Consider the following 27,863-nt stretch of genomic DNA (forward strand, 5'->3'; position numbering starts at 1 on the left):
GTCAAACTGCGTTTGGTTGCGTTCACAAATTAATCGTATAAATTGTGGATCTGTTCCAAAATAAAAAGAAAGATTTTGTAAAAATATAATTTAACTTTAATAAATACAGCAAATAATTTTTGCGTATAACACGACGTAAATTACACTATTTCTTTATAATATCATCGTACAAATCGTCCATGGTCGATTCGTTATTACTGAAACAAAAATAAAAACATTTTCAAGGCACGAATTACAAAATAAGCCGTTAAAAGCACTATTAACCGTTTATTTTTAAAAATATTTTTTATATACACTATTTCCATGCATTATGTTCTTTTATTTGTCCATTAAGGTACTTTTTTGACTAGATTTTCTAAAAATCAACAGTCTCCCTGACTGTGTTTAACTTCCTTCCAATAATCGTAACTAGGGTCTCTATTGCACCTCTCCGAATAGACGAGGCCGTGGGGTCCTGAGGAAGAGTAGTTGCTGATCGTTGGCTTCTTCAGCAGCTCTGGTTTAAACGTCTTTAGGAAATACACCCAGCATTTCGTTGCTGATGTTTCATTCCTGAAGAGAAAAGAATAATTAGTTTCCGCCCGGTATACGCCACGGGAGCCTGGGGTCCGCTTTGACAACTAATCCCGTGTAGGCACTAGTTTTACGAAAGCGACTGCCAGATAACCTTATACTTACTACTTACACAAAGTATTAGTCCTTATATTTTGTTTGGTTAAAAAAAAGAGGGATTTGTGGAACTCGTGTTGGTTTAAAACAGTCGCTTCGGTCGTGTTTTAATTTATCGCCACTCCACTCGTTTTCAACTTCCTCTCTTCCGAATTAGTATCGTAATGTAATGTACCTACTATTTCAGTACACATGGTGCTATTTTATCATTATCAAAGTAGTGCGAGAAGTAGTTAATTACAGTGGCTATATGTCCAACCTTCAAAGAGCCATATGTAAGTATTGAAAAACATAATACAAGTGCAAATAGAAAATTCGTAACTTCCTTCAGTCGTGTTTTAATTTATCGCCACTCGTTCCGAACTTCCTCTTTTTCGCACTTATATCGAAAATTCTAGTGGGCTTGGTGTTCAGTTTTTAACCCCCGACGCAAAAACGACGGGGTGTTATAAGTTTGACGTGTCTGTCTGTCTGTCTGTGTGTGTATCTGTCTGTGGCATCGTAGCTCCCGAACGGATGAACCGACTTAGATTTCGTTTTTTTTTCTGAAAGCTGAGTTAGTCGGGAGTGTTCTTATCACAGAGAACCTCCTATAGAGTAGCATTCTTGTATATTTTGTTCGCGATACGAGTCACCAGTGCCAGGGGTGCGAGGAGCGGGCGGGGAATGTGTTAAGCGCGCTGTGATTGGCCGTTTCAAGGACGGCGGGCAGTCGCGCCAGATGAAAGGGACTGTCCCTCTACTGACGCGTAAGTGGCCAATGTAAGTTGACCTATGCCGGCTCTGAATAAATTATAAATATGACTTTTATGTGGAATGTAATGACGTCTGTTTTTAAATTTGAGCTTCTTGTTACCTTTCCACACCATTTCACACTACAGGTGGACATCTTTAAGACATCAAAATACCCTTTTTCAATTTTTTTACTGCGAAAAACACGCGCTGCTTTCGGGTCTGTTACTTGGTCGCTACTGATCGGGCACGGCGAGCGCCCGCGCTTATATCAGTGCAAATACTAGGAAGGCTGGCGACCGCGAGTCGTCTTGTAATGGATGTCTATAGGGGTTGGTCTGTGGTTCTTATTCTTAGCCATGTTTCATGAAAATCGGTCTACTATGTCGTGGTCGGGGGTTTTTTCAAAATTTTAATTTTATGGTTAGGTTATTCTGAATAATCATAACATTATTACGTAAAAAGCTGTTTTGGCTGACTGTATTAGATATCTCACCCTTTCTGTATTTGTATGTCATCTACTTCTCTGACGTAGAATTTGGGATGATCTTCCAACACATCCAGGTTACTCAGCATTTTGTCATCAACTTGATATATTTCACCTGAAAATTAAATAAAATATATGTTAATAAATATAGGACATTCGTACACAGATTGACTGAGTGCCACGGTAAGCGCAAGAGGGCTTGTGTTAATTATATACGCAATAAACAGAAACACATCATTATGCAATATAGAAAACATCAATGAAAGGAACAAATATCTGTGTTCAATTACAAATAAATGCCCTTACTGGAGTTTGAACCTACTATGATGATTACCTAAATACAAAATACATACTAAAAAGTAACTATTAATAACCAGTCTGGCCAAACGGGAAGTAACCTTGCTTGTGAAGCTAACAGTCCTAGGTTCGAATCCTAGTTAGGCATCAGCGGATGTCATATTACTGGCTGAGGACATACAAGCTTTCTTGAGCTTACTATAAGACTTAATTTCATTAATATGTGTAATCTTGTGCGTATAATATTTCACCTTGTACATTAGCTCCGTTGCCCGGACTGTAAAGTAAAAATGGAATGTTGTATCTCGTAGCGATGATTAGTGGGTATTTAGTCTTTGTTATTCCATTGGTTACGAACTTGCTCGCTCCGTTCTCAGGATTGCTCAGCCAGTAGTGGTTAGGCTCATTGCGCTTTAGTGTACCATAGACAAAGACTTGATGGGTCATCTGAAAAAAAAATAGTAATGTACATAGACAAACCTTTTGAAGGTTCTCTCAAACAGTACAAAAAATCATGGGGATTTATAAACGAGTGAATCGTGATAAAATAAACTTTATTATATTAGAAAAGGATTCAATTTTGATGCTAAAAGTGTAAAATAATGTGATGCTCTTCTCCGTCTAAACACAGTATAATAAAGAGTACTATCATAGATTAAATAAATCAGATGTGTAAAATAATGTTTTAGTTGAATTTAAATTAGTAATTACAATATGAACATATCATAAATAAATAGCCATGAAGCCATGAAGAGGTTATGGAATAAAAACAATTATTTCCTTTTTTTTCATGAATCGTCTTTGTTGTTGATTTTAAATAAAGGTTTATTTAATTAAATGCATAGTTTTATAGGTATTTACTACAAGATACAAAATTTTCCACACCTAGAAAGATTAATTTTAGCAGACAGTCGTTGGTAAAACGTTTTCTGAACTAAAACCTTAACCTTACCTTTCTTACGACATGAACGATGAACTGTCTTATATTAGAGTGTGTTACAACATTCGCAGTCTTTATCATTAATCTTTATGTAAATTACAACGATAAAACACGATAACAAAATGAAAAACTATCACTACAAAAATATTTTTTGAAAATAATTTTCCCTCTCTTTCCTTTGGTCATGATACGTCAAAACAGGAAACGTTTGAGTAAAAATGTAGGTAATTTTCTTTTTGCGATTTAAACAATCACAAGTAAACAACATGTCATATTCGTAATTGAACAAAATTACTTACAGTACTAACAGTTTGTTGCTTAATAAATTTAATTTTTATTCTAAAAGAAGATAATTTTGTACTGAAAATCAAATCAGCCGCGACTTGAACTTATCTTTCAAAGCCGTTTTTCCATTTTGTTTTACTTCAAGCGTGAAGCTAGGAACATAATACGCGGACGTCCGTCGTAAATCGACCGCGGACGGGAATCTGGACAATGGAAATACACATAACCGTGCAAACTATCGGTCGACGGACGTGGACGTGGCCTTGAGCGCATGGACGTCCGATCGAAATCTGGCTCGCTGGATGTTTTGTTCCGTGCACACTGATCGGTCGCGGTCGCGGTCGATTTACGACGGACGTCCGCGTAGTATGTTCCTAGCTTGAACCAACAAAATTCGGAGTCACTGTAGCGTTTGAACGATGAAAAATACTTCTACTGCGTCACTTGACGTTTAGTTACGTCAGAATCCAAGACGATGGCTTGAAATGAACTTTGATGCAAAGTATTAAAGTTGTATTTGTTTTGTAAATTGATAAAGTGTGCTCGAAACTACTTGCGGCCGAAGGTCTGTCGGTCCGGTCGGTCGATCGGTCAATTCATCCAGTTTCATTTCATTCATTGCGGGATTTAGTTGTTTTGTGTAATTACAACAGTTTGTAAAATTTCGATGTTTAACATATTTTACCCATTTCACAGACCGGAATTTTACATCAATATGTTGTGTGTTGTTGAGCTCTAGTGCCGGTGATAAACTAATTTCGTACCTTAATTTTTGATTGTAACGTGAAGCAAAAACATCCAAAATGAGGCTGGCGGGAACCATTTTCTCAAATGTGACGAAAATGCTGGACTTTTATTCGCAGTTTAATCCATCGCCTTTGTCTATAAAGCAGTTTATAGATTTTGGTAAGTTTTTTTTAATTTAAAAAGATAATGGGCCCGTTTGAGGTCGGCGTTTTTTTCAAGGTTATCTTAGATTTTTTATTTGTTTTGTTTACTTAAAGTCATAGAAGTAATGCGTGTGTCTTTATTATGTATATTGTTTACGTTACCGGATAGTCATTATTGTTTTCGTCTACACGTTTATCAAGTTTTCGCGATAATCAGTATTTGATACAATAATTGGCGAGATCGCTGGCAGTACACCAGTTTGCCATTAGTTCTAAAATTTATAGAAATTTATTGCGGAAACGTACAACGTTGTTTATCGCCAGTTCTCAAGGCTTCTTTATAATCATTACTATGAGTTTCAACAGTAAAAATCAATTTAAAATCCTATTTCATCTTTTAAAAAGTTTTTCCTAATGACTTTTTTTTTTAATTTAATGACAAAGGTTGTACTCTGTACAGCTATAAGTGGTTATTCTCTAAGGCGATGTTTAGTAGTTAATTAGCTTTATTTAATCACCTAATTGGCTCTTTAATCAAGTTTTTGTCTCATCATTCATCGCCTAGTCAATGACCTGATTCCTCTTTTTATAATCAATGTTGTTATCCAAACAGTATTGAACGAATTTTAGACTTTATTTCAAGGTACTATAAACTATTTCCTATGGCTAGAATAGATGATCATGTAACTTTTTACATAGTAGACATAGATAACGTTTTAGAAACTTGTTGTATACTCTGTCAAACAAGTTTGTCAGTAAATAAGAACTAAGAAAACTATAGGTCAGCAATTCCCGTCAACTTTGTACAAAAATTAAGGGAAAAGTTAAATTTGTTTTTATTAATTCCTATTTTGTTACAAAGATTTTGTTGATGAATTGAGATTTTAAAACTATAGGTATCTCTTTTATCTATACTTAATTATAACAATTATCCTGTATATATCTTACGAAAGTCGAATTATATTACTAAATGTTGGTAACAAAAAGGATGCATACAAAGTTGACGGGAATTGCTGAGGTATCCTTTTTTAGCACCCTAAAGAAAAGGATGCATATAGTTTTCTTTGTTCTTATTTACTGACAGACTTGTTTGACAGAGTATATATACCCATACAGAAATAAATCCATACATATATAGACCATATGGGTCCTCAATAAACAATAATCTTAAGTACTAAATAAACTATAAACTTCTTCTTTACATCCTGTTACCCTCTGCTGGGGTGTAGGGCTTGAATCATATTTATCCATTTACTCCGGACTTGTACCATTTGCGTAACCTCCCCCCCCCCCTTAACACCCTGAGCTCTTGCTGAACAGAGCAACACCAAGTCGACTTAGGGCGGCAGGGATTCCTTTGCCGGGTATATTCTAGGTGAGGGCAACTTGGGAACTATATACATGGTTTATAATAAGTTTTGCCATGCTTAACTTCTAAATAAAATCGGCCAAGAGCGTGTTGGGCCACGCTCAGTGTAGGGTTCCGTAGTTTTCCGTATTTTTCTCAAAAACTACTGAACCTATCAAGTTCAAAACAATTTTCCTAGAAAGTTTTTATAAAGTTCTACCTTTGTGATTTTTTTCACTTTTTTTTTTAGGAGCGATTATTTCCGGAAAATATTAATATTATCAAAAAAACGATTTTAGTAAACCCTTATTCATTTTTAAATACCTATCCAACAATATATCACACGTTGGGATTGGAATGAAAAAAAATATCAACCCCCACTTTACATGTAGGGTGGGTACCCTAATAAAAGATTTTTTCCATTTTTTATTTTTGCACTTTGTTGGCGTGATTGATATACATATTGGTACCAAATTTCAGCTTTCTAGTGCTAACGGTTACTGAGATTATCCGCGGACGGACGGACAGACAGACATGGCGAAACTATAAGGGTTCCTAGTTGACTACGGAACCCTAAGAAACTGAACAATCTAATTGCGATTATAGAATTGAGATTATATAATAATAAATTATTAAAGATTCAGACAAAACAGTTGACAGAGTTACACAACTTTTTGTTATTGTATGTATTATTGTAAATTATATGCAGCAATTAAAATTATCTAAATGCTCAATGATAAGTTCTTGGACGTCATTCACATACCATCTCAATTAAATGCAATCAAAATACCAGCTATCAGATATATCAAGACTGCTTTTATAATGAGTCTGGAAGATAAAGAAAAAATATTCATTGTAAAAAAAAAAATGTCACTCAGTACAGCTCTTTTTAGGGTCTTGTGCTTTCAACAACCATTCTGGTCTAGTGGTTAGAGACCCTGCATGTGGTCCTCCCATTCAAATCCCGGTATGGTCATTTATAGAGTTGTAGTAGGTGGCAGTTTCAATAGATCAGAAGTGGTCACAGTGATATTTAAGGTGCTAAGCCTTACATAGCCTCTAACAAGAAGAAAGAATGGGCATTTATTTGTGTGATGAGCACAGGTAATTGCCTACAAAAATGTCTGCAATGGCATACATCCTATCACTATTTTTATATAATCCCTGTGCATAGCTGGGACAGGCCGCTTACTCACTGCAATACTAACTGGCTACTGAAGTCATATTGCTATCCCTTTGATGCTAAAGGAGGCCCAGTGAGATAGAAAGGGATAGTATTATATCAGTTGCTTGTTGTTGCGGCAGTATAGTAGTACCAGCATATATGTATATTACTGTGCATGGGAAACCACACGTCACGTAATCTGATATATCCTGTATCATATACAGTTACACATTTAACAGGGCTGGCACAAGACCATTGTTATGTAAAGCTAGTGTTACTATAAGCAAAGAGGATTATTATAGCGAATTACTGTCAAAGTAAAATGTGTAATCACAGTGCATAAACTGCCATCTCTCAACACAAGCTTAAAACTTTTGAACCTCAGTTTTGGACAATTTGGCCCATATTGTTAGCTTGATATGTGTTAAAATGTCAAATATTAATATCAGCGCCATCTAGCCGAGCGTTCCCCAAAGGTGTAACGCCATCTAGGCCACCGTACCTTTTTCTCTATGGTTTTGAGGTACGTTTTTTTCTTATACTTTATCCGTCGTTATGTATGTCTTTGCTATCAGTTACATACTATCTCACTGTGGACAAACACCATATCAGCTGTACAGTACAGGCGCAGATTATTAATAAGTTATTTACTAACTAACGTAGCAGGTCCTTCACTTGCCCGCAAAACGACAAATACTTACGCAAATACTACGTAAAACTCAGAGAGACTACACAGGCGGGCGCGTGGCGCCCCTCGGCCACTTGTTACCTCGAGGCAACTGCTAGCGGGTAGGTACTTAAGAGGGGGTAGAGCAGGGAGAATTTTCAGAATCTGTCAAATTACCCCATTACACACACAAACACCCTTCACTCACACTACCTCAATTTACTGTGAAAGGTCAGTGACCCTTAATTTTTTTCAAGAGTGTTATTTTGAGTTTGTAGTCAACTACTGACCTCCTTTGAGAAATTAAATTGTAAAAAAGGTAGCATACAAGAAGACAGAGAAAAAATACGCATCATCTAGCTTTCCTTCTCTGTTCATGTCTCATGTGACTTAAATTTACCTAAATATGTAGATAACGTTCCTTACTCAGTTGATTGTTTATTTAGGTGTATTTCAAATTACTTTTCACTTCATTTTGCGTTACTTTTCTATACTTAGATTAAAAATCGTCAGCCTGCCTATCCCCGCAAACATTATTCAAAGTCGTGTGTGAAGGCCGATACCTCCAGGCAGACAATTATGGTCGCGTGATAAATGATAAAACATTCAGCCCTATCGCACTATTTGTAAGTGCAATAGGGACGGTCCGATGTTTTATCATTTATCGCGCGACTATGATTGCCCTGCAGGTCTTCAGAGGCCTGTGCTGTGCATTACGTATATGCGGGTTGTATTAAAGACTATCAGATATTTTCTTTATTCTTCTTGTCGTTAGGTTTTTTATCATTTAGTTTGATACAAAATAAAGTATGTGTATAAAATAAAAACCTAATGAATAGAGTACAGCTAGCAGCAGTCAAGTCAGAGACACAAAGAAAGACAGGGAATATCGACGCATATCCATCGCCATCTGCATCAGACTCTTTATCTTACCCAATTTCCGAGTCTCTTCTCTAAATTTCAGTTTCTTGAGTTGAAAATGTTGAAACTCATACTTGGTAATAAATAAAACACAAAAAAACATATAAAAATCACAATATATTTTAAATTATAGCTTAGACCCTGTACCAGTTGCAGTCGCCACGTCTGTAAAGTCCCTTGTAGTTTCTTTTAAATGGCTAAATACCTAGATGTTATGTCATAAACATCTGTGACGTGACTGAAAATTAAAAAACATCGCTCAGAGATAAGGTTCAAATTAGCATGGCAAAAAATACAACAGTGCAGTCAAAATACGAAAAAGCAAATGTCAATGTCAATATCACTGCCGTATTTCAGGCAATAAGGGCTGTTTTCTCAAATATGAAAAAATCTCAAAAGCAGGACTTTATAAAGACTTTCTAGGAAAATTATTTTGAACTTGATAGGTAGACCAATTTAATAAAAGTTGTACGAAAAAAAATTCTGAACTTAGTTTGTATTTCTATATATGAAAAGCATTTTTATCTTAGATTGCATATTTTAATATCGTAACGATTTTTCTTTCAAATAAATAGAGAATTATTAGAATAGATTCACGGTGTCTACCGTAAACTGGGGTTACATTGACCAATTTGGGAATTTAAACTTCTCTAGCTTCTACATGTAATGGGTAGCTATAGCTAGCTTCTACATTTAATGGGTATTTTTATCCATTAAATGTAAAGAAAGAAAAAAATGGGACCATCAACTTTTTTAGTCTTTTCCTGCTAAAAATCTAGAAAAGCAACAAAATAATGTACGCAGAAAAAAAAAACTATGAGATCAAACTTAAACTGACATTGGGGTTACTTTGATACCCTATGTTTTTTTTAAATGGTAATCGAATGTAACCCCTTGCAAAAGTATTTTATCTCAAGAAAAGATAAAGAAACGGTTCGCACAGTCAAATATTACAACTCTTTAACGCTATTTTGGGGTTACTTTGATCAAAAATAAAAATTACCTACCATCTTCGAAAAACCAACTTTATTTGCAATTGTTTCAATATTTATCACACGAAGAGATCAAATTATCTACCTCAACTCAACAAGTACCGTGACATAATCAGACAATAATCAACTATGTGTCATTATGGTCAATGTTACCCCATGCAAGTGATCAAAGGCACCCCACAGAGTAAATCATTAGTAATAAATGCCTAGTTTGACTTTATGATACATAATTTTTAAGAAAAAAAAACCGTCGCCTTTCGGGTTCTGGTGAAAGCTACTTGCGAATGTTGGTTTATGTAGAAATGTGTAAGTATTTTTTAAAACTGCTTTTAATGCTTTAATTATTAGATGGCAACACAAATGAATATACGTATAACGTTAAGGTTTGAGGAGTTTCCTCAATTCCTCATGAATCCGATTATATTATAAGAAATCGAAGCTTGACAAACTTTGACTTCAAAACATATGCTTAACAAACATAACTAAATAAATGTCACTGTTCTGAACTTAAATGCATGCTTTTCTTACAAAAATACCAAAGTCACTATGAGTGTGCCGTTCAGGTTTGAGGAGTTTGGTTCTGGCCATCATCAGCAGTTCCACTGCACCAAATGTCACTGTTCTGGACGAAAGTGCATACTGTTCTTATAAAAATACCAAAGTCACTATAAGCGTGCCATTCAGATTTGAGGAGTTCGGTTCTGACCATCATCAAAAATTCCACTGCACCAAATGTCACTGTTCTGGACGAAAGTGCATGCTGTTCTTATAAAAATGGCAAAGTCACTATAAGCGTGCCGTTCAGATTTGAGGAGTTTGGTTCTGGCCATCATCAGCAGTTCCACTGCACCAAATGTCACTGTTCTGGACGAAAGTGCATGCTGTTCTTATAAAAATACCAAAGTCACTATAAGCGTGCCGTTCAGATTTGAGGAGTTCCGTTCTGGCCATCATCAGCAGTTCCACTGCACCAAATGTCACTGTTCCGTACCTAAATGCATGCTGTTCCTTTAAAAACACAAAAATCACCATATGTATGCCTTTCAGATTTGAGGAGTTCCCTCGATTTCTCCAGGATCCCATCATCAGAACTGGGTTCTGAGAAAAATGGGACCAATCTGTATGCATATACATTCAATCAAAAAAAAAATTTTCAAAATCGGTCCAGGAACGACGGAGATATCGAGGAACAAACATAAAAAAAAAAAAAAAAACATACAGACGACTTGATAACCGTCCTTCTTGAGATATGAGGCGACGGTTAAAAACTCAATACTTACAATGGTAGGTATAATTAAGCAGAAACCCATTTCTGGCAAGCTACTTAATATTCACTGTGAACCTTTTACTTGAATACCACTACGTTAGTTTAGAAGTTATTTAAACATGAAAAATAGCAACAAACTATGCTTATATTTTAACACGTTATCCGCACTGCCCACGACCATACTTACTTGTTCACTGCGTCAGAGCACCATTTATAAAGGTTGGTTTAAGGTTATCATATGTGTAGATTTCGATAAATTTATTTTATTAATACATAACCGACTACTCATAACATACTAATTAGTCAGGTTTTGTTCGTAGTCCAAAAGGGTCAACCCTAGCACTTTTCCCTATTCACCCCAACGTTAGGGTGAGCGAAAATTACTAAATAAAACGACATATTTTCAAAGACAAACCGAAGTTCACACCGCTGGAAGATTTTTTGTGTGAAAAATTAGCATGGAACATATAAAAAAACCGGCCAAGAGCGTGTCGGGCCACGCTCAGTGTAGGGTTCCTTTTTATAAGGAAACAAATATTTTTAAGCGACCCGATCAGATATTTATACGGATAAGGACCCTCCCACATCTACCGTCTCGCGATCGTAGCGTCGGGCCAACTGTATGGCTAAGCCGCGCCGACGCGACGCGGCGTCTTTTTCCATACAGTTGGCCCGACGCTACGCTCGCGAGACGCTAGAAAGAGAGACTATGTTTTTGCCGGTCACGAAGCATCACAATTTTTTGCCGGGAATATGTCGTCATATACTTATGGCCCCTATAGAGAATCGGATATGTTGTCACGGCCGTTCATAGTCATATACGTATGCTGGTGACTGTTCCATGAACATCTGGTCTAGTTGAATGGAGAAGTGCCATTCAAAACGAGCGTTACTTTCTAAACAACGATGAACTTACGGTTACTTACGTGTTCGTGGTATGCACAGGGTAATCTTTAATGAAATTGAAACATTTTTTTATATAAAAATTTGAACCAGAAGCACACCATACGGAATATTGTATTTAATAAATAGGTACTTATATACCCGCCCGCATTTCCCTTTCTTCTATTCTAAGTAAGAATCGATTAATAAATCTAAATATGTAAAAATAAATTAAATTATAATTGTTTACATACAACCTGGTTGACAGAATTTGACGTAGATATATATTTTTAAAATGACGTACTGTTAATACCAGCGTAATGAAAATTTATTCCAATGAGTAAAAGAAAACATGAAACTCTTTTCAATTTAAGCGAACTAGAATGAAATCATTTATACTCATTCGGTTGTGTTTGTTATTTTCTTTAATAATGTGATATATTTTTATTTATTTTTGATGCACAAGCCATGCACCTTTACACTTTAAATGAGATTGGTTCTCCACCTGACATTATCGACTTACCCTATTTATTTTGAGCACAGTTTTACACTGGTATGGTTTTTCGTGTACGTACACTATTTTCTGTCAAAATATTTGTCAAATTTAATTGTCAACGCGGAGCGACCGGCGACACGTCTGCCTCCGATGAGCCGCTCAGGGCATCTAATCGAAAGGAGAATTCTGACAGCAATGGCGAATGTATGGAAATTTTACGATAGTTTAAATTTAAGGTAAAATTTCTTTGTTGCCTTTGAGAGGAAAAATATAAAAAACCTCAAAACTTGTAGTCCATTTATCTGGCTTTCAGAATCACATAATGTTATAACTAGGGTATTGAATTTTTTTAACAAAGTTTACTAAACGGCGACATACGTTTTTCTCATTTTAGGTCAACTTTGTGTGGGTTTAGTTATTACACCGTTAATAATTGGAGATTGTGAATAGTCAAAAGTTGTAGACACACTCTTTAAGATAATAACTACATTTATTTTATTTCATTTAATTTAGAAATGTGAGCAGCATTTGTTAAACGCCGAATGCACTTTTCGAGGATTTCGTACGACCCCCTCTTAACGCGCGACCGCGAGCGAGTGACGTAGGCCAGTAGGCCTAGCACATGATGGCGGCGAGAGTATGTCGCCGCGAGATAGATGACACGTCTTCTTCTAACTGTATTAATGACATAAGGACGGGTAGTCTATCTCGCGGTGACATACTCTCGCGGCCATCATGTGCTAGGCCTACTGGTACAGGGCCGTCGCTATAATATTATACAGATGGGCATTGTAAGCAATGTGTTTAGCCGACCCCACATAACGTGGGATACGGGTAGGAGGTAGGAGGAATAAGAACACAGTTAGTCGGTAACTCAGCTTTCAAACAAAAAAAAAACTAAATCGAAATCGGTTCATCCGTTCGGGAGCTACGATGCAACACAGACATACACACAGACAGACACGTCAAACTTATAACACTCCGTCGTTTTTGCGTCGGGGGTTAAAAGAAGAAGAACCGTATATAAATAATAGTGAAAACTGATAGGCAATTGATAAAGGTGTGCAGTCATTTTGTAAACATTTGAACTAATTGCTTGTATAACTAAATAAAACGAATGAATAACGTAAGCAATACTAATCACATTATGTCTAATTAAATAATATTAGATATTCGTTACCTGGCAGTTGGCACCTTTTTCAACTTGGGTTTGTCATATGCCAATTGTGTACAATTGAGTTCATAGTTGTGTACATTTTTTCACCCGTCGCAATAAGGTGAAAATATCTACACATATTGCTGCTTGTCTGGCATTAGAAATAGTGACCGGTTCGGTATCCCCTTGAAAGGGTATGGAAAGGGTATTTGATAAAGCTTTGCTTACTAAATAAAGACGTTGCTCTCTAAAACAATTACATAGGGCTTTTTAAGCATTTCATACTGTAAAAAATAGTGATGAACAATTAATTCTCTTTTCGATTTACTGATGGTCTCCATAGAACCGTTTTTAACGCTCATGACATTTTTAATGAAATACCACTTCATTAAGGTAGGATAAATATTACTAATTTATGTTTCAAGTGATGGAAGGAACTGGGTATTTATTAGCTGTTATACCTATAGTTTTGAAGTAAGAAGGGAATATAATTATATCCTTTCAGTAGCGATGTTTTATTTCGTATAACTGAAACCCTTTCCTAAAATAAATGGGTTAGCAATAATAGCAATTCACACGGAAAGCAAATTTTAGGTATTGATTGATTCTTGATTCGATAAACGTTTCGGGGGTGTTATATCATTTCTAATTTCCGTTCGGAATACTTAATTCTCTTTTATTTAAGAATATGAATGGCGGCACTCTATTAAATGGGTAGTTAGTTACTTACCTCCAATTGTGCCATAACTAGGCCGAAACATACAATTTGTGTGAAAATGAAAACAAACGGGTCGATGCCTTTTCAATGGAGTTCTTTTTACACTCGTTACAATGTTTTACATAAAATACCTACTTTGCATATTTTTAGTCATGTTACTTCCTGTACATTTTTCTATACGTAAATAAACAAATAAATGTGTAACTCCAATTTTTTTAAACCACGCCAGTGACAAGCGACAGTTCATCTGATGGTAAGCGATTAGTATATGTCACATGTGATCCTGAAGAATCCTGTACAACCGCCGGGGCTCATTCTTACATTACGTCACTTGACTTACGTGGGAGTGGAAAACAATCTTTTTTTATGTGATGTGCATAGTTCATGGTGACCCTCCCGCATTATAGATATTTTAGAGAATTTTGAATGACCAATTTGTCACAAATGTCATGAAAGTAGGTATAGGTAAAGATCTTATACTGCGATTTATCCATTTAAATGAACCGGTACAAATTTCAAAAATAGAGTTATTGACGTAAAATTACATAATTTCTCCACTGCACTGCTCCATTCACGATCACCTACTATTGCATAAATCCTATCAATAGCATTTTAAACCTAAACAAATCTCATTAAAGTCGACATTTCAACACATAACTTCATGTAGCTACGTAACCACGCGCTGATTACAGAAGGACTTATCTACCAAAATTACGTTTATCCCATTTCCATCGTACTACCTTGTAATAAGGTGTATTTTCAATAGGCAATTTTATTGCTATTCGGCCATCCGGACAAGAGTAACTCCTCTAGGTCAATGTTAACTTCTGGAGTGATCTGCCGCTATATTTAGACTTCCTCGTTTCCTGTTGCTATATTCATCTAGAATGTACTGTGACGTAGTGACATTGAGAGTTTGAGGCCGTTCATAAGTTACGTGAGGGTGGGGCCAATCACAATCAAAGATTGGAAACGGTAAATAGACAAGAAACTGTAAATTTATGGTTAAAACTGTGTTGAGGTTGCATGTCAAAATATAAATAAAAGTCTAATAGTCGGCCTATTTCCTACATACGAGTATATGTAAATGGTAAATCGTACATGAAACCTACCTACCCCTACCTACTGTGTGTTATAAATTTCAGTCTATTTTTTTGGATCAATGAGGGTTTTAGAATTTTGTGTGCAGTGCAACAAAATCTAGTAAAATTGCTAAAAATCGGAGGTCAAAGGAAAATGTACGAATACGAATAGTGTCAATGTTTTTAAGAACACATGTTTAATTGTTTCTAGAAAATGTTACTAGAAATAGCAAAAAATGTACTAGTCACTAGTCAGTAAGCATCTATCTCTTCACACTAATTATTGCACAACCCAAAACTACCATTATTTATTTAAACTTTATTCCACAAAAGACAAACTTGATGTACAAAAGGCGAACTTAATGCCATGAGGCATTATCTAATCGGACACGAAACATAATCCGGTTCGAAGGGCCATTGATAATAACATCGTAAACAAATAAAAACGACCTTGATGCCTTAATAAGGCAGGTCAATATAACCGCGTAATGAGTTAGACATTGAGCCCTTGGAACTACGCCAAAATTTCGCCGCATTGTTTTGGAAGACGTTTCACTGACACGCGTGGTGACGCGTGTTGCTGAGCAATCAAGATATTAAATATAGATGCGGACAAAGTTCCAAAAATATGTATTCTCTAACTTTTTTCAAGCATAACCCGCTATATTTCCGAGCTCATATAACTAGTCCGTTGCTTCTGGAAAGTTATGTATGAAAATGTTGGCATAATTAATGGAAGAATTTTTTTGATTGGGATATGTACATTACAGGCCGAAGTTATTTTTCATCAACCCTCCCCATCCCTCCCCCCTCTGCGTCACCCCTCTTCCCCCCCTTAAATAGCCGAAAATGCGGTTTTTCGCGATTTCTGACAAAAATAAATAAATTGCTCTGATATTTAGAATAAGATGAATATTGTACACTGTTGACAATTTAAAAGTGCTTATTGTAAGCCTATTTGAATAAAGAATATTTTGATTGATTGATTGATTGACCGTTGTAGATACAGAAAAAGCGTGTAGGAAAAAAGTAATCCTTGATAAATTTACTACAAATCGTTCATTGACACTTTGGTTCTAGCACTTATAGGTTTCGCATGATCCATCACGAAAGTTGGTCCTTTGCTGCAATTTTCTTTAGTTAATGTTAAGTTTTCTCCCAAATTGCTTACGAAATCTGTTTGATATTACTAAAATATTATAAACTGAAAATGAATTTCAGGGGGAAAAATCACTACCATGGGTGGGACTTGAACTCACGGCTACTGGATTGATACTCCAGGGCTCTACCAACAGCTACCAAAAGCTCATCCCCAGTCATAGATACACTATATAGATCAATGGTACTCCTAGCGACTACTACCGTGAAAATATTACGTCTTAAATAGTTACTGGAATTCCAAGACATATTGGAAATTCCACCCATGGTAGTGATTTTTCCCCCTTAATTTTATTTTAGTCATGAGTTACAATATTTTAGTTATATCAAACAAATTTCGACGATTTCGTATGCATTTTGGGCGAAAACTTAACATTCACTAAAGAAAATTGCAGTAAAGGACCAACTTTCGTGACGGATCACGCGTAAACTATAAGTGCTAGAACCAAAGTGTTAATGAATGATTTGTAGTAAATTTATTAAGGATTACTTCGTTCCTACGCGTTTTTTCTGTATCTTCAACAGTTTTGTCAGAAATCGAGAAAAACCGCATTTTCGGCACTTTAAGGGAGGGTAGAGGGGTGACGCAGAGGAGGGAGGAGTGGGGAGGGTTGATGAAAAATAACTTCGGTCTATAACGTACATATTTCAATTAAAAAAAAACCTTCCATTAATTATGCGGTAATTTTAGCTAATTTCCCCCTACTATAACCCGGCAACCTTTAAATCAAGAGTGAACAGGCATCTTCAGGGCGAGCTCACTTCATCGTAAGCCACGTCTTTGCCTTTCTAGTCTGTGGCCAAGAGTAAGCCCATTTATTAAAATAAAATTGTGTCCCACGCTGCTGCTTGAGTCGTGATGACGATTTGCTGCGTTCAGGTCATTCCGCCATCTTTTTATACATAAGCAAGAAAGAGAAAACGCTCTACGAAGATGAAAAACTGATGTACAATAATTATCAGCGGGTACTGTATCTCTTCATCTTTTTGGCAGATATGACATTTTTAAAGCGCCAAAATTATACACGTGTATCGACGATTAAATGACACTTACGCTTTTCTGTCAAGTAATTTAGACATACATTTTAAATGGTCGTAAGTGCATGTTATAATGCTTTCAGCTGTTGTAATTACGATTGATAGTGAGTATTTGTATCAATTTTATGTTCTGATAACCTTGACCCAGAAGCGGATATATTTAGGTGATATGACGGTCTTTAAACATCTGGGCAAAGAGGAAATCACTTGATTTTTTAATAAAGTATTTAGGTTTTATTCGCTTGTAATATGCTTGTTTGTTGTTGTCCCTAATATCCCATCATGGAACTACGGTGTTCTGATTTTTGGGAGGTATCTGAGGAGCTAAAACTGACGCGTAGACTCGTTCCGACGTCCCTTTTCAGTGCTTTTATCGCTTTAATAAAATGCAAGAAGTACTTACCTACATAATTATCTGAAATAATATGTTACTCAACGACAACCATAAAAATATCTTACAAGGCTCTTGTGGACATAGGATAGCAGAGCAACCTTTGACGTACGACGTACCAACGTGACTTTTTTTTTCAAGAGTTTCTACTTTCTAGTTGATTTATTAATGCAAAAGTGTTCGTTAATGACACGCAATCAATTGTGAAGTTGACAATCCTTGACGCCATTTATTGATTATCGATTATCAATTTATCAGCAATGTTTGCAAAGTACAAGTGAAGTTTAATACTTCAATAATCAAGTTATGTTGAGACTTGAGAGTCGTTTAGATCTTTCTGCGAATAAAGAACCAAATATAAAAAGTTCCTTACTTAAAAATCAGGAGCTAAGTAGACAAAATGTTCCTTATTTGTCAAAAATTCATTCTAAAATTCAATATTAACCCTTAAATGCATGATTTTTTCTTTTAACGAGATATTAATATAATTATGTGATAGACAATGGTTTTCTGATTCTGGGAAAAATAATAAAAAAAATATTTAAGATCGATCGAAGATCGATTTTTATACTAAATCAGTGTTAGAAGTTAAATAGGCCAAATCTTATTTATATTAATATATCGTAATTGGTAAGTGTTATTTAAAAAAATGACTATTATTAAAAATGTACACTACTTGAGAAATCTCTATGATAAAATGTTTAAACATAAACTAATTACTAACTCCGAAAAATTCAGCCCAAATCACATACTAAAAATCGCCATCGTCCTGTTTTTTCACACTTTTCCGCCATTTCATCTTAATCCTTAAATAATAAATCATTATATTATTTAATTTATTTAATTGTTTATTAAATAATAATGAATAATAATTAAGCAACAAATGTGATTTTGGATAGCTACATATCGAGCCACGGGCCGTCAAATATATGATGCATATATACATCACCATGCATTTAAGGGTTAAATTCTTCCTGGCACTGAAACTTGAGTAGTTCATGTGCTCTGCCTAAGTCTTTAGTAGTTTAAGTAGACATACATTTTGGTAATTCCTTATATCTGTCCCCTTACGGGTACACTTGGACCCGTTGGTATCTTTTATGCAATTACCCCCTAATAAAATTTTGGGTTACTATCCCTTTTACCCCTAATTGAACACATTTTGATTACTATGCCTTTTATGGTTCGCCTTACATCTTGTGCCACGTTTACTTTGTCGCTTTTGGGCCATTTTTTATGCGATTCTCGAGTCGAGTCTTTCGATCCTGATTGGAGAAAAAGAATGTCCCAAGATTTCCATACATTTTTTCGAACCTTCCATTCCGTTACCGCCATACAAAATGTATGAAAAAATGGTAACGGAATGGGAAAAAAACCTTGGGACACTTTTTTTCTCCTATTAGAATTGAAAGAGCTCGCGATTCTGAGTGGAAACCACGTAAAAATTTCCAAATTCAAAAAGAAGTTCGTATGACATTTCAAACAAGATGTTAATGTGACAAGGTACAGAAATCATTACTTATTTATGCCGGTGACTATACAATACATAATTACATATTATACACCACCCCTAGCAAATTAGGTGCTTCAGTTTCGTGTTAAACATTACTTCTTCGACACTACATTTTTATTCATAAAACAGTTTTACGATTGCTCTTCACAATACATAGTAGAACACAGTCTATCATGATCATGACCTTCCTTAACACGTAGGTAATAACTAGACGAGTGCCCTTCTATTACCGGAAACTTTACGTTACGGTTAGCTACGGCCATGTTAAGTCGTGAATCCATAGGAGACATACGACATCTTGCCTGAGAACATATAGGTACATAAACGTACATCCATACTAATATTATTAATGTTAAAGTGTGTGTGTCTGTTTTGTTTTTTGTTTGTCCGTCTTTCACGGCAAAACGGAGCGACGAATCGACGTGATTTTTTAAGTGGAGATAGTTTAATGGATAGAGAGTGACATATGCTACTTTTTGTCTCTTTCTAAGCGAAGCTGCGGGCAAAAGCTAGTCCTACATAAATTGATGTATTGTTAGAGTTGACTCACGCCTGCCAGCGTGGCGTAGTCGAATGGCAATCGTCGACCCCAGACGCTGACAGAAATGCAGTCTGGCTCTGTCGCGCCAATACGCAAGAGCGATAGAGATATAGCTACGAAGCCTCAAATAGAGAGAGGAATGAAGAAGAAGATATAGACGAAACGTTTGTGCATTTGGCTGCTATGTACACTGTTTTTTATTGTTGATAAGCTGCAAATTGGGGTATCGTCGGGCTGAGCACATGAATCCGCTCAAGTTTCAATGCCAATATTAGCAATTGTGTCGCTTAACTTCAAACCTGGGTAAATCCTTTCTGCTTTAAGGTTGAATATATAAAAAAATTCAATATGATCTGAAAGATAATCAACCTTGTAGCAGAATGGATTTACCCAGTTTTGAAGTTAAGCGACACAATTAAGGGGTTGAAAGAAAACGAAAACGGGATTTTGGTATGACGGATTGCTAACCCATTGCCCCCATCACAATTGAACCCATGTCATGCCAAAGAAGTGCATGGCAACAACCTTCCTATTTACGAGTATGCGATATTTGTGCGAAGGAAATTGTCATGTATGTGTATGCGATGTGATGTGATATACTTTTGAACTCTATTATGACTTTGTCATTCAAATGCAGCTTAACTGGCTTAAGTTTTATTGCGGCATTGAGTGCAAATATGTTATCGGATGTCCTCTATCGATAGTTACACACTTAAATGGCGTAGGTAATGGACCTTTAGACATCCGTTTCGTCCTTAATATAAAACTTATACCTACGATTTTATTTTTACTTTGAATAGGCAGATGATTGACCACGATCACACCTGGTGGTAAGTAGGGATTGCAATCCGGTCCGGCGGATCCGGTAATCCGGCCGGATCCGGTGCTTTTTTCATGCCACCGGATCCGGTGAAATTCGCCGGATCCGGTACCGGATCCGGTAATGTACCAATATGTTAATATAGTGAAAAAAAATATTAATTTTACGGCAACATTTGAACGTCACTCAACAGGTGATTGCAATGCGGTCTGATTAGTACGTATGTTATTTGCATTAGAAGGCCGTTTGGAAGTCAAATAATGAGCTCAAGCAACGCGTTACACTTTCCGTCTCAGAATCCGTAATGAAATCTGTGGGATTGTTTGTTGGGATGCATAATGTGGAGTGATGGAGAGTGACAAAGAGCCATCGTCTGCGGTCGATCCTTCGCGTTTTCTGGCCAGACACTATCCGAAATCAAGACATATGGAGTACATGGGAGCTAACCGCGACACAAAAAGGAACATGGATGGCACATTATTCAAAGAGGGGAACGAAATATCGCAACCATTGCTTTCGGCTGAAAACTGAAAATGCAAGTTGTGGCTCCGAGCGCCCTGGAAAGTCATGGAAGCGGTCCGTTGAGGATGGACTACGAGCGACTGGGTCGAGCTGGAGCGAGACCACGAGGGTAGCTGAAGATAGGAAGGCGTGGTGCGAGTTCGTGAAGGCCCTTTGCACCTCTGTGGTGACGTAGGACTTCAAGAACAACATGTTTTCAGCATAATATGAGAAGTATGAGAGCATATTGCTACGAGAATAATAAAATACAAAGCTTAAAAATAAACATTTTTAAAAGGTAATCAGTAAGATTGTTGGTTCAGCAATAGCAAATAATACTAAGGTCAATTATCTACTCTTGCTGACTTTAATTCAGTTACTGTAGTTTTTCTTAACCGATTTTGGATATTTTTATGCAGACTGAGAAAAGGTTAACGCTAACTTTTAATAGTTATGCTTAGTATGATTGTGATACTTTTTTTTGTTCTTCTTTTCATGTGAGTAAAGTTAAATGTTGTAGGTTTCTTATAATGTCCGCTCTTTATCGTATCTTACAATTTCTATAGGTATTACTGTAGAAAGTTACACAAATAATAATTTTGTTATCCTATGAAAGTTTCAAAAGAACGAAATATGTAATTTGATTTGCGACTGATTATTATAGTAAAATTTACTTGTTAACTGGTAAAAATTGATTTCTAGGCCTTTAAACTGTTGGTTTATTAATCGTGATGCAAAATACCATCATACTTGTTATATTATGGTGAAAACATGCAAAAAAGGAACTATTTGGGTACTTTTAGTCCTCAAGGCCAATCCGGCCGCATCCGGCCGGATCCGCCGGATTGGGGCCGAAATCCGGCCGGATCCGGCCGGATTGGGAATCAGACCGGATTGCAATCCCTAGTGGTAAGTGATGGTGCGGTCTACGGTTGAGCACGCTTACCTATGAGATACCTATTTACTCTTGCTTTAAAAAGACCCGGACTGTACTTATGCGGAAAAACAAAAACACATTTAAAAACTAATTTTCATATGATTATCTAATTTGCCTCGCTTTGTGTATTTATTGCAGTTAAAGAATCTATGTAGTATAAAATCTAGTACAGGAAAAAATAGAAAAAAATACGGCGGGACTTGAACCCGCATCTTCTGCAATCCGTACATAGCTCTTAACCAATTGAGGTACGGAAGCCGCGCCGGATCTTGTAAAAATGTGGAGACTCATTTGAAATCTAGTAGTTTTTCAGAGTTATAATTAAAAGATTTATAAGGTAGTCTGTTTCTTTTTAAACTGGGTTTTTTTCTACGGAAAACCCAAAGTATATTGACAAGTAAACTTAATTTTATACCTCTAAATAGAGTAATGTTATTGTTTAAAATAACTATTAGTACTTCACAAGTAAAAGGACAAATAATGCAGAAAATACTGTTTAAGGAAACATAATTAAATCGATTTAAATTGAGTAAATATTATTTCTAATTCCCCACCCTCATTTTCAAATTACAAAACCAAACTGATATCCAATAACTATTAATACATATTGTGTTAATAGAACATAGTGAGGAAACCGGACTAATCCCAATAAGGCCTAGTTACCCTTCGGGTTTGAAGGTCAGATGGCAGTCGCTTTCGTAACACTAGTGCTTACGCCAAATCTTGGGATTAGTTGTCAAAGCGGACCCCAGGCTCCCATGAGCTGTGGCAAATGCCGGGATAACGTAAGGAGGATGATGATGAGTTTGGAAAATAAACTGTTGTTAAATAAATTCTGCTAATGTTTGTTTTTATGAATGACACATAAAATATGAGTCAGAAGTAACATTTTCCTAGTTTTCCGCGAAAATCTGCCAACAAACGACTAAGAAAGAAGAAACAATATTGTTCACGTACAGTATGTAAAGTACACATAATTAAAAACTACTGTGCAAATACAATGCATTTGTGTGCGAGTTTATTAAAGTCGTTTTTGTTCGGTTTAACAAAGAACTTCCTATGTAATTATGTGTGGTATACCGGCGGCTGCGGACGTAGCAAACTAGTGGGATAAACTTTACATCGGTACGTCCCTATCGCACTTACAAATAGTGCGAAAAAGACTCACGTTACATCGTTTACCACGCGACCGTGCTTGCCTGCCTGCAATAATAATTATGTTACATACATACAATCACGCCTGTATTCCATGAAGGGACAGGCAGAGCACACGAAACTACTCAAGTTTCAGTGCCACCCTTGGCAAATAAGGGGTTGAAAGAAAAACGAAATTGTGACATCGCAGTGACAGGTTGCCAGCCTCTCGCCTACGCCACAATTTACCCCATATCCCACAGTCGCCTTCTACGGCACCCACGGGAAGAAAGGGGGTAGTGAAATTCTTTACCCGTCACCCCACGGGCAATTATGCAATGGGCAATTATGTTAATGTCAGGCCAAAATATGTTGGCAGCGATAGCCTCTATAAGGGAAATATCATAATTTCATCGAAGTTTTGTATTTAAAATAACATTTTCACTGACGAGGTTGTCAAAATCGTTGCCAACTCATATTAGATTGACTCTACTCTTTGAATGACATAAAAATATTATGTTACACTTAGAGGACAAATAAATCTCGTCAGATATTTTTGCGGTCACCATAGTAGGTATTATTGATTGCAGCCTGCAGGTCACTAGACAAAGAGTTATATGTATTAGAACATACACTTTAATGCGGAAAAAAGTGTAACTGCCAAAACTTTTTTCTTCTGAAACATTCTTGTTTTTAAATTCTAAGTAGTTTTTCGTAAGATTTGAACATTTTAAAAATATTTAAAATTAATATTGTGCCATGGTTCAATGCTGCAGCAAATGCCGGTTGTTTTTTAATCACATTTATTTCTGTAAGTATACTTAAAATAAATATTTTAAAACTGAATGTAACTGTTAATATGTTACACCTCTTTTTGTAAACGGCCATAAATTGGCCATAACTTTGTAGAACCGCCATTTAATTGACTAATGTCATACAAACATACGAGTATATATTTTCATTCACTCTTCCGTTCCATTCGATCCAGCTTTTGTGAATAAACTTTCCTAATATACATTTCAAAGTTCTTTCTATTTCAAAATAAAGAGTCATCGTTCGTTTAATATGTAAGTACAAAGTCCATTAGAGTTTAAATATTTACGTAAAATATTTGGCAATAGTTCTAGATCAAACAGAAAATTCAGGATGAGGTAAATAAATACATACTTAGATGTGTTTGCCTGGACTTTAGACTCAGATATCTTGTCATTTGTCACGAGATGAGATCGTTATCATATCATATATCAATTTCTATTTCGTAAAATATGGACAATGATATGAATTTGTTTAGAATAGTAAATCACAATTGATTTACTATTCTAAACAAATTCAGAGACCGATTTACCTTTTTTTAAAAAGCTTATCCTTTGAAGTACTTAGATACCCGTTCATTTGGCATAGCTCTCTAGGGGTTACCATTTCGGGATACTGTGTAAACAAAAAGGTTAGCAGCGGGTTTGGTAATCAAAGACTTTAGAAACACCTCTTCCTAAACCCTCGAATGGGATACCGGACTAACAATTAAATGGAAATCCAAGTAAATTGTGACTAGATAAACTCCAGAAATCACGTATTTTTGAATTTAATCATCAAAATAACTAAAATTTCATTGTCATGTGCACATCCGCTGTTCAGTAATGACCTGTATAATTAACATTAATAAAACATCACAGAAATGACAAGTCATACTCGTGACCTTACCCATACAAACACATACATACAGTTTGTATACAGTACATACATTCAATGCATACAACCATATACATATACATATAAAATGATTATTTCGTAATGACTCCATTCTCATGCCCTGTAGGGCAAGCATATACTCGTATACTTAAGTGGTTTGTTGACGATAATCACTTAAGTAGTTAAGGGTAAGACACCCTTATAAACTATCGTATACCTAAGCCGAGTTTTTTTATTATTATTTGTAATATTTGTATCTCCGTTTAAAACTCTCGGGTCTTTCGAGCCCGGTCATAAGGCGTGCGTGCCTGCGTGGGGATAAAGATCCAACACGATAGAGTCCGTTTGGAGAGCTTTGATGTCATGTAGAACGCCTGCTGGAACCCATTCACAGGTATATGAATAACCCGTGAACCGGTTTCAACAGGCATTGGAAGGTATTGTAGATAATATGGATAGAGTATTGGTATATGGTTTAAGTTTGGGTGGAAAAAAGACTGGGCTATTGCAAAGAAATCGGACACCTGCCATAACATTGTTGGCACAAGTTATCGAGGCAGGTGGTGACTCGCCACTCGGTAGATGGGCACCTGATTTGCCATCATAAAGACTGCCAGGCGCAACACCGGCGTGAGTGGCATAAGGGGTGTAGAGAGGTGGTGCTGCGCTTTCTTCGTAGTTACTCGCACGTTATTATTATTATATATGGGCTTACTCTTGGCCACAGACTAGGCAAAGACGAGTTTTTGACATTTTAGTTTCAATACCGGTATTTAAGTTCGAAATACCGGGATCGCGGTATTTTTAGTAACTAACAAATTATGCAAAATAATCGTAAAGTACTAATCTAAACCGTCAAAATTCTGCATTATGACGGTCGCTACACGCATACATTTTGCTTCTTGCTCTCGTTTCTCGATTCGACACATAATACATTACTCGTGTCGTGACTTTTCGGTGCCATTTGAAAATTCCTAAGACGTACGCCGTGAGTCAAAATGATATGAATGCATTTGAAATCTTCAGTATTATCAATAGACGCATAACCTTGTTTGTGGTCCATTTTGTTATCTGGTCACGTATTGTTGTGAACATTTGTGATGAACAGTTTAGAACCCCATTCGATTACCACATAAGGTTCATGATGAGATTGATGAGTTAAATGGTGGTTCTAATGTTTTCGGTTTTAATTTAAATGGTGGTGTTGCTAGTACTCAATAATGTCGTAAACAAGTCTTATTTGCGGTATTCCCTTCAGTTATCTGATATCATTACTATAAATGGCCTATACAGACGAAACTGCAACGTGTATAACTACTGTATCCCGACTGCAAAGTTGGCCTATTCCCTGTAATCTTACCAGTCGAATCACTGGGGATTTTCTTCCCAATAGAATAGACCTACTGATTGTAAGCCTTCGCTTTTTTGTGCGAAACTCGACGCGATCATAATTATTTTTCGGAATACAACCATTTCTGGGTTCAAATGCTACAGGGCGTTTGTATCGTCGGTGGAGGATGCGCTTCGTGACGACGTTAAAGCCTTTTGGCGATATGTAAAGAATAAGAAGGGCCACTCAACAATTCCGCAAAGAATGAGTTACGGCAACACCTTTGCCGACGACTGCTTAGGAATATGCAATCTTTTTTCCTCATACTTTGGGTCGGTTTTTGAGCCTGTTATGTCTCCTAACTCTAACTCTTATACCAACTTTTTAAAAAGTAGCTGTAATATAAGCAATGATTCTTTGTGTAGCATTACTATTTCGCCAGATAATGTCGCGGAAAAAATTAAAGAGTCGTTGGATAAACATAAGGGCTCAGGACCTGATGGTATTCCCCCGTCTTTTGTCATTTCCTGCGCTAAAGAGCTTAGTTTGCCACTCAGTCTACTGTTTAATAAATCTATACAGACTGGTACTTTCCCAACTGCTTGGAAGACTGCGTACATTGCTCCTATTCATAAATCGGGTGATAAGTCCTGTTGCGAAAATTATAGGCCCATAAGCATCCTGTCTTGTATTCCAAAACTTTTCGAATCACTAGTCTACACACATATTTATAATCATTTTAGTACATTATTTTCTGACAAACAGCACGGTTTTGTAAAAAATAAGTCAACGATTACAAATCTCTTAGAATATAAAAACTTTCTATGTACCAGTTTTGCGAATAGGGGACAGGTTGATTCAATTTACACAGACTTTTCTAAGGCCTTTGATAAGGTAGATCACTATATACTTTGCGAAAAGCTTGCGTTTTACGGGATTCACGGAAGTTTGTTTAGGTGGATATGTTCGTACTTGAATGAGAGGAGTCAGCTCGTTGCTATCAATGGTTCAATTTCTATCCCCATGTTAATTACCTCTGGGGTGCCTCAGGGCTCGCATTTGGGGCCATTATTATTTGTCGTATTTATAAATGACTTAGCTGATAATCTATCTTGTTCTTCACTCTTTTATGCTGATGATTTGAAGGTGTTCACGAAGGTACATAATATCCGCGACTGTACTCAGCTACAAACCGATTTGAGTACCATTTCTGACTGGTGCCTTAGTAATCGCATGTTTTTAAATGTCAGCAAATGTTTTGTAATATCGTTTTCTAATAAAAAGCAGAAACTTTACTACGACTACGAACTGCACGGTCAGAAATTGGAGCGTAGGTCGGTTGCAAAAGACCTGGGTATTTGGTTCGATGAACAGCTTAACTTTCGGTACCACTACGAGTACATAACTAAGAAAGGCAACCAAATGCTCGGTTTTATCCTTCGTGTTACCAAAGACTTCAAAAAACCAGACAGTCTTCTCTGCCTATTCCAGAGTCTCGTCCGTAGTGTTCTAGAGTATGGCTGTATCATTTGGTCTCCTCATTACGCTGTGCACTCTGGCAACATTGAGCGAGTTCAAAAGAAATGTCTCAGACTGTTATCCTATCGGTATAAACCTGACCTTACAGGTCTGAGTTATGAACAGAGACTACAGTCACTTAACCTCCTCTCCCTTGAATCTCGTCGCCGTCTACATGACTTTTTATTCTTACATAAACTGCTACATTATAATGTTCACTCTCCTAGTTTATTATCCCTAATTACTTTCAATACTCCTCGTTTTAGAACCCGTGCTCCTAAGATTTTTGCCCTTCAGGT

At 36.4% G+C, this 27,863-nt stretch overlaps 2 protein-coding genes across 4 annotated transcripts in view; one reads left to right on the forward strand and one right to left on the reverse strand.

Moving 5' to 3' along the window:
* Positions 1-11: 11 nt before the first annotated feature.
* Positions 12-3,861, reverse strand: LOC125238716 (putative gamma-glutamylcyclotransferase CG2811). 3 transcript variants are annotated; one of them, XM_048146127.1, is made up of 5 exons: positions 3,138-3,280; positions 2,437-2,632; positions 1,898-2,003; positions 427-552; positions 12-197 (listed from the first exon to the last, which is right to left on the reverse strand). In XM_048146127.1, exons 1-5 carry the CDS (start codon positions 3,204-3,206, stop codon positions 146-148), a joined length of 549 nt encoding a protein of 182 aa, XP_048002084.1. In that variant the 5' UTR covers positions 3,207-3,280; the 3' UTR covers positions 12-145. The 3 variants fall into 3 exon arrangements, with proteins under 3 accessions (XP_048002084.1, XP_048002085.1, XP_048002083.1); XM_048146128.1 differs by lacking the exons at positions 12-197; positions 3,138-3,280 and adding an exon at positions 3,841-3,861 and having other exon boundaries at positions 204-552; XM_048146126.1 differs by lacking the exon at positions 12-197 and having other exon boundaries at positions 204-552.
* Positions 3,862-4,001: 140 nt separating this feature from the next.
* The window catches only part of LOC125238717 (pyruvate dehydrogenase (acetyl-transferring) kinase, mitochondrial), a 70,283-nt gene continuing 46,421 nt past the window's right edge, over positions 4,002-27,863 (forward strand). Inside the window, 1 exon segment of the mRNA XM_048146129.1 lies at positions 4,002-4,316. Within this exon segment, the coding sequence (XP_048002086.1) occupies positions 4,214-4,316 (103 nt within the window). The 5' untranslated portion in view covers positions 4,002-4,213.

The sequence above is a fragment of the Leguminivora glycinivorella genome, chromosome 24 (assembly GCF_023078275.1).
Source record: "Leguminivora glycinivorella isolate SPB_JAAS2020 chromosome 24, LegGlyc_1.1, whole genome shotgun sequence".
In the NCBI taxonomy this organism is placed as follows: domain Eukaryota; kingdom Metazoa; phylum Arthropoda; class Insecta; order Lepidoptera; family Tortricidae; genus Leguminivora; species Leguminivora glycinivorella.